Source organism: Bos indicus, chromosome 28 (assembly GCF_029378745.1).
Source record: "Bos indicus isolate NIAB-ARS_2022 breed Sahiwal x Tharparkar chromosome 28, NIAB-ARS_B.indTharparkar_mat_pri_1.0, whole genome shotgun sequence".
Taxonomy (NCBI): Eukaryota; Metazoa; Chordata; class Mammalia; order Artiodactyla; family Bovidae; genus Bos; species Bos indicus.
Genome location: NC_091787.1, coordinates 26,955,194 through 26,968,391, shown reverse-complemented (window position 1 = coordinate 26,968,391; position 13,198 = coordinate 26,955,194). Strand labels below are relative to the sequence as shown.

Sequence of the window (13,198 nt, the reverse complement as noted above, 5' to 3'; positions counted from 1 at the left end):
TCCCTCCAAACCTGAGGCCTCGTGCGCAAGGACCAGTTTCATTCTGTTCAGTATGACTTGGCTTACAGCGCCCTCCCTGTGTACCAGCCTCCTTAGCTTCTTCTAGACCTGGCCTTACAGAGCTATGTGTGTGGTACCCACCTGCCATGATGGTAGTTTAAATGTAAAAGTTTGCTCTTTATAGTTAGTGTGCATGCTAAGTCGCATCAGTCATGTCTGATTCTTCACGACCCCATGGACTGAAGCCCGCCAGGCTCTTCTGCCCATAGGATGCTCCAGGCAAGAATACTGGAGTGGGTTGCTGTGCCTTCCTCCAGGGGATCTTCCCAACCCAGGGATCAAACCCACATTGCTTATGTCTCCTGCATTGGCAGGCGTGTTCTTTACCACTAGCACCATCTGGGAAGCCCTTTGTAGTTAGTATGTAACACCGAAGCCCAAAGGTTCTAAATTCTTACACATTCCCAGACGTCTGCATCTGGCCTTGACCACTAGACAGACACGTGGGCCTCTAAGCTTGACCTTGTCTCTCTGTAGGCAGCGGCTCTGTGAGTGAAGAGTGCCCCCCACATACAGAAGACAAACTCCGGGCTCTAGAATATGTGGAAGTATTGGCCGCCAGGGCAGGAAGGGCCCTCGGAGACTTCCCCAGTGTCAGCCTCTGTGTTGCAGCTGAGGAAACAAAGGCCCCAGAGAGGAGGTGCCACCCGCTCAGCGAAGGGCAGGGCTGGGGTGAAACCGTGGGGGCAGGCAGATGCGGAGAGGGGCATGGCTGACCGTGGGTGGCAGGCTCGCTCTCGCAGCTGGCCCACTCCTTCCCATGTCCTTCCAGCTGCAAAAAATGGCCCTCACTCTACGCCTTGGCTGGGGACAGGCAAGCTGGGAGCGTGTCCCTCAGCTCTGCCCTGGGGACAGACAAGGCCAGGAGGCGCGGCTGTGACAGGTGTGTGTCACCGCTGAACACTGGATGGTGGATTATTTGTTTTCTCCCAGTACATAGTGTCTTGCATGCTTTTGTGTCCCATTCTCCACGGAAGCCCTATTTCTAGAAGAGAGCCTGGCACACAACAGGTGTTCAAGAAATACTGGTTGACTGAATGAATGAATACACTCTAAATCAAACCCAGGTCCGAGGATCACGTAAGCCAGCCACCAGCCTGGCCCGAGTCCTGGACCTACATGCACCTGTTTAAGACAGACTCTGGCCAGCACTCCACATGCGAGCAGCAGGGAAGGCCTCGAGGGGTGACTGGACAGAGGCCACCCAGAGAGCACAGTGCTGCCTCTGAGGGGACACTGTCACTGAGCTGCCAAAGGCAGGGCCACGTCTGGTCTCCCACAGCCCTGGGATTTGGGGGCTGGGCCCAAGGCAGACCCAGAATTGCTCTCTGGGCCCCGGGGCTCCCTCCCCCTTGGGGCAGCTCCTCTGGCATCTCCCAGGAGCCTGGGATGGGACTCAGAACTGGGACAAAACCTCCCATACCCACAGACTTCCTTGGGGCTCAAGGCACAGCCCACCCCCTCAGGGCTACTTACACGTGGCCAGTCTCATGGGCCACCACAAAGGCTGAGGAGAAGCCGTCTTCGTGGTTGAGGGCACAGCTCCTCAGGGGGTGGCACATGCCGGTGACAGGCGCGTACCCTGCCGGGGACGGGGAGAGAGGGCAGAAAGAGGTCACAGGCAGATGAGGCAGGACGCAACGAGGTCTGTGCTAAGCCAGCTACCACAGGCACGTCTGGATCGGGTCAGTGCCAGAGGGTCCCGGGAGGAAGAAGGATTCTTGCAACATCCCGCCCTGTATGTATGCAGCTGCAGTGTGGCACCTGGGCCAAGCTGCCCGCACATCCTTCCCTCCTGGCCTGCGGCTCCCTGTGCCTTCAGCCCCTCCTCTAAACAAGGCAGCGTGCCCAAGCCTGCACACACCCAGCTTCCAAGCTGCAGCCTTCCAGCCAGCCAGTTGGTCAGCTGACAAGCTCCACACATCTGTGCAGTGTGACCCCTGGCAGTGTTAGACACTATGGGGAGAATAGAGGAATCAGGTGCCAGCCTGCACTCCCATCCTACAGCACATCCACACCCGTGAGGAGCAGACAGTTTCGCAGGCAGACCAGGGTCAGGAGGTTACTTAGGGGTGGGCCTGGAGGGCTGGAGTTCCAGGAGCGCAGAGGGATGTGTGGGGATGCCTGGGAGGCATCCAGGGAATGGGTCTAATGGAAGGGGTTGAGGGGACCAGGGCATGACTTACGAGGGGCCTAGAGCTGGGGCTGGGGGAGAGGTGAGAGAGTCTGGGGAGGTGGGGGTGGACACGTGGAGGGGAAGACATGGGCAGAGTGAAGACACAACTGGGTAGGCTTCAGGAGACACGGGCAGTGCAGGGGGCCAGCACACAGTAGCCATGGTGAGGCCAGCACTGGCTGAGTGGCTTTGTGTGAGAGGCCTATGATCCAGGGGGCTGCGTCCCTGCCTCCCCAGGGCCTGTAATTGGCTGGGAAGGCAGCCTGGGCTGGGGAAGACCTCTGAAGAGAGGGCGATGGCAGAGAACGCTCCCTACCCAGGGCTTTCGGCCAGCCAGGACCAGACAGCTATTCTCTGTCTTCAGAACTGCCAAAACCCTTTCCTGAGATGGTCCTGGGGGTATAGAAGTTTCTGGGGTCCTGCCTGTCCTAGAGGTCCGGATGTGCTCAACAGCACATGTGAGCACATACATGTGTGGGTGTCTGTGTGCACATGTGTCTGGGCAGGAGTACACATTTGTCTGTACATGTGTGTGTCAATCTGTGTGTGTACAAGCTCGCCTTGGGGATTTCAGGGATTCAGACAAGCAGATTTTATGGGTACAGGCTGACCCTCTTCTAGCACCAGGCCAGAAAACACTAAGAAGCCTTCAACTTGGTGCCTGGAGATCCAGTCTGAGTTTCCGCTCTGTCTCCTCTCTGCAGTGGGGCCTGGGCAAACCTTGCTGCCACTCTGGGCCTTGGTTTCCCCTTACGAAAAGCTAGGGGCAGGGGGGGGTGATCCAAGCTTCCTGAGTTTGCACAGGGCACTCAACCAGCCTCTATCACGGACACTGCATGCATCCCTCAGGCCTGTTAGCAGCCTGGGAACAGAGGACGGCAAATATACTACTATTTCCTCCACTCCACAGTCGGGAGAGTTCTGGGGATGAGTGAGCTCAGCTCACTGGGCTTCAGAGTCATGGATCAGCAGACAGGGCAGGGCCTTCCTTCCAGAAGTCCACACTGGCCCTGTCGCAGGTTCCCCATGGCCAGCTCCTGAAGACGGAATGATTCAGTGTGGGCAGGAGCACCTTGAAGGTCACTGAGACCCTGGAGCAGCCAGGTCCCAGGACGGTGAGCACAGGGCCAGAGCCTGATGCCCAGCCAACTGCAGCTTCAACCAAAGCAGCAGGGACCAGAGCAGGACCCTTCACTCTCCCTGGTCCCTAAGAAACCACTGCAAAGCTTGCCCACCTGTCCAGCCAGGTTCTGCTCCAAAGTCCCAAGGATCTTTTTGTTGAAAAACATTTCTCCAATCCTCCTAGGGTGGCCCCAAAGAGCCTCAGCCCCTGCCCTGCAGCTGCACACACCTGGCCATGGCAAATACAGTACCTTGCATACCTGAGGGTCCGAAGTCCTGCCGAGTGAGGAAGACGACGTGATCATGGTGCTCTGCGTGGCCAGGGTCCTGGCGCTGCTGAGAGTGGGCCCAGCGACACACCTGCTCCAGGCTGCGAGAGGGGTTCCCACGCTCGATCAGGCTCAGTGACTGTGGGCCCAGAGAGCAGGGTGGTTGGTCAGATCCCACAGACCACAACAGGTTCCCATCAGCAGGGGACACCGAGGCCCAAGTGATAGCAGCAGTGCAGGGTCACTGATTTTGGCTGCCCGCCCTGCTTCAGGAACGTTCCTGTGCCAAGCCCCGTGTCAGGACCCCTATCTGCTGAGAACTGATGATCTCTAACCCCTCAACAGTCAGGTGCTGTTCTGAGCCTTTCCTCTCTACACTCATTGTCACTTAATTTTCACAGTAGCCTCTAGAGGAAAACTCTTGTTTTCACTCCCACATGGGGGAGAACAAGCAACAGAGCCTGGGGCCCAACCCTCACAGGACTTATCTTGGTCACTGTCATCTCTCTAAGCCCCACTTTCCCCATCGATTCAAGGAGTGGGACCTCCAGGTATAGGGACCAAGGACTGTCCATTTATCTGACTGGAGGGAAATTGTAAGTCCCACTTATCAACACCAGATGCCTCTGCCACTGAGACCTCATGGTCTCTGGGCTCTGATTCTGGAAATAAAATGTTTCCTATACACTGCCTCCCCTTCCCAACACCCTAGCTTGTCTGATGCTCTTGCCTCACACTCCATCTCCCTCCCAATCCTGCCTGCTGACAAAGAGGTTTACCTGTCGGTAGCCAACCATGATCAAGCGGACAAGGGCGATGTTTATGTGGACCCCCAGGGACTCATCGTGGTAAATCTCATCCACCTGCAAGAAGAGATGAGTGTATGGTGTTGGGAAAAGCCAGTGTTCATTAAAGACCCACTGAATACCAGGTACCTGACATGTTATCCTACTTCATCCTGATCATGGCCTTATCCAGCAGGCATTTCCATCCTCAGATGAAGAAACTGAAGCAGAGGGAGGCAAGAGAAGCTGCCCAAGGACACACAGCTAATGAGCTGCAGAGCTGGGATTCCAATCCTGGCTGGCTGTATTCCAACACTGAGCTGTCTCCATAAAGCCAAAGTGGGAAGTGACCTGTTCTCAAACCCAGCAACTCAGACTCTCATCTTTTTATATCTCTGAAGAGGCCTTTCATATATGCCAATCAGCTCAGGTCACTCATCCTCACAGCCCTGTTTACCTTTCCCATGACCCCTGGCATCATCTGTTTGCTCTGTAATACCTGGGCACTCCTCTAGAGCAAATCCAGGGGGAATGTGCTCCAGGGCCTTGGACCAGAAGCTTTAGCAGGACTTGGAGCTCATTAAAAATGCAGTATTGGCCCCACCTCCTGAATCAGAGTCGGAGTTGGAACGAGCGCCCCAGTGATTCTCAGGGGAATCACTGATTCGCAGGCATTGTCAAGTGTGAGGAGAGGAGCAGCGCACTGGATTCCTCCCTTATCCCACAGGCTCAGGGACCTGTGGGGTGGTCCTGGCACAGCTCATCAAAGAACACAGCCCCTGTCCACTCGCCTGTTCAGGAAGTCCTGGAACCATGCCCATGACAGATGGACACCACCTCTGCTTGTCTATCTCCAAGGACAGGCAGCTCACCTGCTCCTAAAGTTGTCCATCTCCTGAGTGGTCCCACTAGACCACTCCAGATTTTTTGTTTTAAATAACTTTTATTCCTGGATATAAAATATTTCACTCTAAAAACTTTGAAAAGCAACTGCTGCTGCTAAGTCACTTCAGTCGTGTCCGACTCTGTGCGACCCCACAGACGGCAGACCACCAGGCTCCCCCATCCCTGGGATTCTCCAGGCAAGAACACTGGAGTGGGTTGCCATTTCCTTCTCCAATGCATACAAGTGAAAAGTGAAAGTGAAGTTGCCCAGCTGTGTCAGACTCTTAGCGACCCCATGGACTGCAGTCTACCAGGCTCCTCCAACTACCCCCCCCCCAAAAAAAAAGAAAAGTAAAAAGTCAGAGGTGATCAGAGATGGAATAGTAACATGAAGCTCACCTCCTCCCATGTACATCAGAAATACATCTACATATGGAACGATTCTCACAGAATATCTGCCAAACGTTGGCAGAAGACTCCCAGCCTCTGAAAGAGCAAGACAGTCTCATGGAACTGGGAAGCACAAAAAAGAAAAAAAAACAAAAACTGAGGAAGGAAGTAGAACTGGACCTGTGCCCCGTGGAGGAAGCTATTAAAGAGGGGAGTTTCCTGCACCTGGGAAGTCCCTCACCAGCAGGGAAGTCAACTGGGACAGAGGGGAAGCGTTGGAGCCTCGGAGGAGAACGCAGCAACTGGTTTGAAGCCGCTAGAATGGAAAGAAACCTGTACATGCGGTCAGTACCATCACTCTACACTCCCCAGCCTGAGACACGTGGCCACCAGTGTGGACAGGGGCTGGGTGCAGAAGCTTGGGCTTTGGAGATCGGGCCTGGGGAGGGGACCGGGGTGGGCTATGAGCAAAGGGGCTAGAGTTTGGTGTGACCCCATCTGAAGGTTTATGCAGAGGAGGCCTGGGCTTCCTTAGAGACCAGGTGCCACTGTATGGGCAGTGCACAGGAAGAGGGGCAAAACTCACCATTATAGCCTTTTTCCCTACATGAGCTCGCAGGCGGCAGGACATTACCTACAGGAGCTCCAGGGGTGTGTGTAAGCCGCCATTACTGCTCCCCTTCCCCCTAGACTTCAGGCGCATTCACATGCCTCTACAATCCTCCCCAACACCTTGCCCCAGGCTTTAGGAGCTGTCTCAAGCCACTGCTTTCACCTCTCAGGCTCCAGAAGTGGTCGCAGACTCCCTCTGCTCCCATGGCGTGCTCCAGGGGCACGTGTGAGCCGCACTGCCACAGAGAACCCCATGACCAGCCACCAAATGCTACATCTGCACATCCCCATCAAGGAGATAATGGCCAGCACACACTGAGGAAAGAGGTGACAGGCATCCCTACTGAAAACAACCCTTGCACCAAAAATATTAAACCCACACAAGCTACACAGGGGTGTTCCCACATACAAATGGCCCTCTAAGACCACAGTAGATAATTGTTTCTCCTAAACTCACAGAATAAGAGAAATAGAAGCAAAATGAAGAAGCAGAAGAAACATTCCCAGTTAAGACCAAGATAATTCCCCTGAAAGAACAAACAATGAAACAGACCTCTTGAATCTAACAGACATTGACTTCAAAAAGGAGATACTGAATGAATTAAGAAAGGCTACTGATAGAAATTCAGTTCAGTTCAGTTCAGTTGCTCAGTCGTGTCTGACTCTTTGCGACCCCATGAATCACAGCACGCCAGGCCTCCCTGTCCATCACCAACTCCCGGAGTTCACTCAAACTCATGCCATCAAGTCAGTGATGCCATCCAGCCATCTCATCCTCTGTTGTCCCCTTCTCCTCCTGCCCCCAATCCCTCCCAGCATCAGGGTCTTTTCCAATGAGTCAACTCTTTGTATGAGGTGGCCAAAGTATTGGAGTTTCAGCTTCAGCATCAGTCCTTCCAATGAACACCCAGGACTGATCTCCTTTAGGATGGACTGGTTGGATATCCTTGCAGTCCAAGGGACTCTCAAGAGTCTTCTCCAACACCACAGTTCAAAAGCATGAATGACAGAAATTCAGAGTACTGTAAATAGGAACTAGAAACTATAAAGAGGAACCAAGAAAAATAAAGCTCATTTGCTGAGATGAAAGTGAACTAAAGGCAATGAATAGCAGAATAAACAATGCAGAATAACAAATAAATGAGCTAGAAGAATGATGGAAATCACCCAATAAGGATAGTAGACAGAAAGCAAAATTTTAAAAAAATGAAAGCAATATAAAACAACTATGAGATAAAATAAGACATGCCAACTGATACATAATTGGGATTCTAGAAGGTGAAGAAAGAAAAAAAAGGATTAAAAATGTACATGAAGAAATTATGGCTAAAAACTTGCAAACCAAAAGACAGAAACATATCCAGGTATAGGAAGCACAGAAGGTCCCAAACAAGGTAAACCCAAACATACATATACAAAGATATAATAAAAATGGAAAAAGTTAAAGAGAGGAGTCTAAAGGCAGCAAGAGAAAAGCACAGAATTAATTATAAGGGAATCCCCATAAAGCTATCACTTGATTTTTCTACAGAAATATTGCAGACCAGAAGGGAGAGGCAAGATATATGCAAAGTCCTGAAGGGAAAAAAAATCTGCAATCTACCCAACAATATTATTATTTAGAATAGAAGAAGAAAGAAAAAATTTCTCAGATAAGCAAAAACTAAAAGAATATAGCAACACTAAACTTACTCCAAAGGAAATATTAATAAGTCTCCTCTAAATAGAAAAGAAGTAAGAATACACAGGAAAGATGGGACTTCCCTGGTGGTCCAGTTGCTAAGATTCCATGCTCCCAAAGCAGGGAACCTGGGTTCAACCCCTGGCCAGGGAACTAGATCCCATATGCTGCAACTAAGCCCCACTGCAGCCAAATAAATAAGTAAATAAATATTTTTTTAAAAAAAGAATATACAGGAAAGAGAAAATCACAATTGGAAAGCAAATCACCTAAATAAGACAGTACACCAATTTAAAAAAGAAAAAAATTTCTGTGGAAGCAATGATAACCACAATTAACAGCAAAAGGATGACCATGAAGATGTAAAAAAGGTCATCAAAATCATAAAATGTGGGGGAGGAGAGTTAGAAATGTTGATTTTTTTCATTTCTTAGAATGTGTTTAAGCCTGTAAGACTATCAGTCTAAGGCAAGTAAACACAGGATAGAGTTAATATACTCGAAAAAAAGGGTAACCACAAATCAAAAATATGCACAAAAACTAAAAGGAAGAGAACATAAGTGTAATACGAAAGAACATCAACAGTCCACAAAAGGAAAAACAAATAAAGGGATAGACAAGAAATATAAAATCAACAGGAAAACAAGATTTAAATGGCAATAAATACATATCTATTCATTCAAATGTCAGTGGACTAAATGCTCCAGTCAAAAAATACAGGCTGACAGACTGGATAAAAAAACAAGCACTACAATATGCTGCCTACAAGAGACCCACTTCAGGGCAAAGGACACACAGAGGTTGAAAGTGAGGGGGTACAGAAAGGTATTTTTTGAAAACAGAAATTAAAAGAAAGTGGGGGTCACAATACTCATATCAGACAAAATAGACTCTAAAGCACAGACTATAAAGAAGGGCAGTATATAATGATAAAAGGATCAATACAAGGAGAGGATCTTACACTTGTCAACAAAAATGCACTTAATATCCGAGCTCCTAAACGTGTAAAACAAATAGTAACAGACATAAGTGGAAAAGAAGACAAGAATACAAAAATGGTAGGAGACTTTAACACCCCATTCACATCAATGGACAGATCTTCTAGACAAAAAGTCAATAAGACAGCACATATCCTAAATGATACAATAAAACATACTTAATGGATATTTTCAGGATATTACATCCAAAAAAAGCACAGAATACACATTCTTTTCAAGTGCATAAGGAACATTCTCTAGGACTGACCACATAAAAGGACACAAAACAAGCCTCAACAAATTTAAGGATATAGAAGTTATCTCAGGCATCTCTTCTGACCACAATGGCAGGAAACCAGAAATCAGTCACAGGAAAAAAGAGAGGAAAAAACAATTACATGGAGACTAAACAATATGCTACTAAAAAAACAATGGGTCAACGATGAAGTCAAGGAGGACATTTTAAAATATCTTGAGACAAAAAACAATGAAAACACAACCATACCAAATCTGTGGGATGCAGCAAAAGCAGTTCTAGATGGAAGTTCACAGTGATATAAGCTTTCCTCAAAAAAATGAGAAAAATCTCAAATAAACAAGCTAATCTACCACTTATAAGAATTAGAAAAAGAAGAACAAACAAAACCTAAAGTCAGAAGAAAGGAGGAGTAATAAAGATCCGAGAGAAAATAAAACAGAGAGAAAGGAAAACAATGGAATCAAGAGGCAATTCTTTGAAAGGGTAAACAAGATTGACAAACCTCTGACCAGGCTCGTCAAGAAGAAAAGAGAGAACTCAGATAAACAAAAAAGAAATGAAAAAGGAAACTAACGACCACTATTGCAAGAAAAAAAAAAACATATGAGAATACTATCAACAATTATATGTCAACAAATTCAATAACCCAGAAGAAATGGACAAGTATCTAGAAACATACAGCCCACCAAAACTGAATCAAGAAGAAATATATAATTTAAAAAGACCAGTCACTAGAGGTGAAATAGAATTTTAAAACTCTCTACAAACAAAAGCCCAGAACCAGATGGCTTCAAGGCAAATTATACCAAACATTCAAAGAAGAGTCTATACTGATCCCTCTCAAACTCTTCCCAAAAAGTTGAGGAGGAGGGAAAACTCCCAAAGACATTCTATGACGCAACCACCACTATGATACCAAAACCACAAAAGACACCACCAAAAAATAAAATTATGGGCTGGTGTCATTGATGAATATAAATGCAAAAATTCTCAACAAAATATTAACGGGCTGAATCCAGCAACATAAAAAATATCATATACTACAACCAAGCAGGATTCATCATCCCAAGTTCACAAGGATGGTTCCATATATACATATTAATCAATGTGATACACCACTTAAACAATAGACAAAAACCACATGATCATCTCAATAAATACAGAAAAAGCACTAGACAAACCACTCATGATAAACATCCTTACCAAAGTGGGTACAGAGGGAATCTCTCTCTACATAGGAAAAACTATTTATGATGAACCCACAGTGAAAAGCTGATAGCCTTGCTACTAAAATTTGGAACAAGATAAGGATGCCCACTCTCACCTCTTCCACTCAACACAGTATTGGAAGTCCTATCCACAGTTATAAGACAAGAAAAATAAATAAAAGATATCCAAATTGGAAGGCAAAAGGTAAAACTGTCATTATATGCAGATGACATGATTCTATATACTCTAAAGACTCCACACAAAAGCTATTAAAACTGATAACTGAATTCAGTAAGGTAGCAAGATACAAGATTAACATACAGAAACTGGCTGCATTTCTTTACATTTGTAATTAAATATCAGAAAGGGAATGTAAAAAAAACCCCAATAACGTTCAAAATCACACCCCCAAAAATAAAATTAGGAATAAATCTGACCAAGGAGGTGAAATAATTATATGCTGAGAACTCTAAATCATTAACAAAGGAAACTGAAGATGATTCAAAGAAATGGAAAGATACAAAATGCTCTGGGATTGGAATAATTAATATTGTTAAAATGGCCACACTACCCAATGCAAACTACAGATTCCATGCCATCCTTATTAAACTGCCTATGATGTTTTTCACAGAACTAGAACAAATAATCCAAATTAAACTTACATGGAACCATAAAAGACCTGGAATTGCCAAAGTAATCCTAAAGATAAAGAGCAAAACAGGAGACAAAACCCTCCCAGACATCAGACAACACTATAGATCTACAGTAATCAAAACAGCATGATATTGGCACAAAAAAGACATACAGATCAGTGGAACAGAATCGAGATCCCAGAAACAAACCCACATACCTACTGTCAATTAATCTTGAACAAAGGAGGGTCCTAATCAAGCTTACAAGCTTTTGCACAGCAAAGTATATTATTAACAAAAAAAAGAAAAGACAACCTACAGAATAGGAGAAAATATTTGTAAACAATGAGATTGACAAAGGCTTAATTTTCAAAATAAACAAACAACTCATACAACAACAAAAAAACATTATCAAAAAAAAAATGGGCAGAAGACTTAACCAGACATTTCTCCAAAGAAATACAAATAATACATACATGAAAAGATCTCAACACTGCTAATTATTACAGAAATGCAAATCAAAACTACAACAAGGTACCACCTCACAACAGTCGGAATGCCCATCAATGAAAAGTCTGCAAATAACAAATGGTGGAGAGGATGTGGGGAAAAGGGAGCCCTCCTACACTGTTGGTTGGAATGCAAGTTGGTACAGCCACTATGAAAACAGTATGGAGGTTCTTCAGAAAACTAAAAATAGAAAAACCACATGATACAGCGATCATTTCACTCCTGGGCATATATCTGGACAAAACTATAATCCCAAAAGATACATGCACCGCACTATGTTCATAGCAACACTAATCGCAACAGCCAAGACATGGAAACAATCTAAATGTCCATCAACAGATGAATGGATAAAGAAGATGTGGTACACACACACACACACACACACACAGAGGAATGCTACTCAGCCACTGAAAAATAAATAATGCCATGTGCAGCAACATCGATGGATCTGGAGATTATCACTTTAAATTAAGTCAGACAAAGACAAATACCATATGATATCACTTACATGTGGCATCTAAAATATAACACAAATGAACTTATCTATGAAACAGAAACAGACTCAGACTTAGAGAACAGATTTGTGGTTGCCAAGGGGGAGGGGGTTGGGGGAGGGACGGAGTAGGAGGTTGGTGTTAGTAGATATACGCTATTATATATGGAATGATGGACAAGATCCTACGGTACAGCACAGAGAACTATACTCAATATCCTATGATAAATCATAATAGAAAAGAATATTTTAAAAAAGAATGTATATATATATATGTGTGTGTGTGTGTGTAACTGAACCACTTTGCCATACAGCAGAAATACAACACTGTAAATCAACTATTCTTCAATTAAAAAAAGAAGCTCCCAAGTTATAAAAAATAAGAAAAAAATACTTAAGTCTCCCATTAGTATCAACCAGATACATAATAAGTACCATTAACACAGCTTCCTGCCACACACGTGTATGCATGTGTCATTTTACAAAATTAGAATAATACTGAATATACTTCTTGCAATTTCCTTATTTCATTAAACATCATTCTGTGGATTTAAAGCATCACCTCTAATGCCTACATGTGATGAGCATGTAACTACTCCCCTAGGAGAAGTGGCTTATCCAGGAGGAGATATGATGTGTTCACTGAGTCAGTGTCAGTACCCAGCAGTGCAGCTACCAGGAGTCAGAGTCCTGGGTTTCATCCCCAGCACTGCCCCTTAGCAGCTGGGTGGCTTGGGGCATGTCAGGTGACTCCTTCAGTTCAGTTCAGTCGCTCAGTCGTGTCCAACTCTTTGCAACCCCATGAATTGCAGCACGCCAGGCCTCCCTGTCCATCACCAACTCCTGGAGTTCACTCAAACTCATGTCCATCGAGTCGGTGATGCCATCCAGCCATCTCATCCTCTGTCTTCCCCTTCTCCTCCTGCCCCCAATCCCTCCCAGCAGCAGGGTCTTTTCCGATGAGTCAACTCTTCGCATGAGGTGGCCAAAGTATTGGACTTTCAGCTTTAACATCAGTCTTTCCAGTGAACATCCAGGACTGATTTCCTTTAGGATGGACTGGTTGGACCTCCTTGCAGTCCAAGGAACTAAAAGAGTCTTCTCCAACACCACAGTTCAAAAGCATCAATTCTTCGGC

At 46.1% G+C, this 13,198-nt stretch overlaps 1 protein-coding gene across 2 annotated transcripts in view; it reads right to left on the bottom strand.

Annotated features, from left to right (window-relative positions):
• The window catches only part of ADAMTS14 (ADAM metallopeptidase with thrombospondin type 1 motif 14), a 95,161-nt gene that overhangs the window by 27,191 nt on the left and 54,772 nt on the right, over positions 1-13,198 (bottom strand). The window contains exons 5-7 of one of the 2 annotated variants that reach the window (XM_019954203.2): positions 4,407-4,490; positions 3,610-3,766; positions 1,537-1,642 (exon numbers count right to left, since the gene is read on the bottom strand). In XM_019954203.2, coding sequence (XP_019809762.2) covers positions 1,537-1,642; positions 3,610-3,766; positions 4,407-4,490 — 347 coding nt within the window. The remainder of the gene's footprint in view (positions 1-1,536; positions 1,643-3,609; positions 3,767-4,406; positions 4,491-13,198) is intronic. The other variant, XM_019954204.2, reaches the window with a different exon arrangement.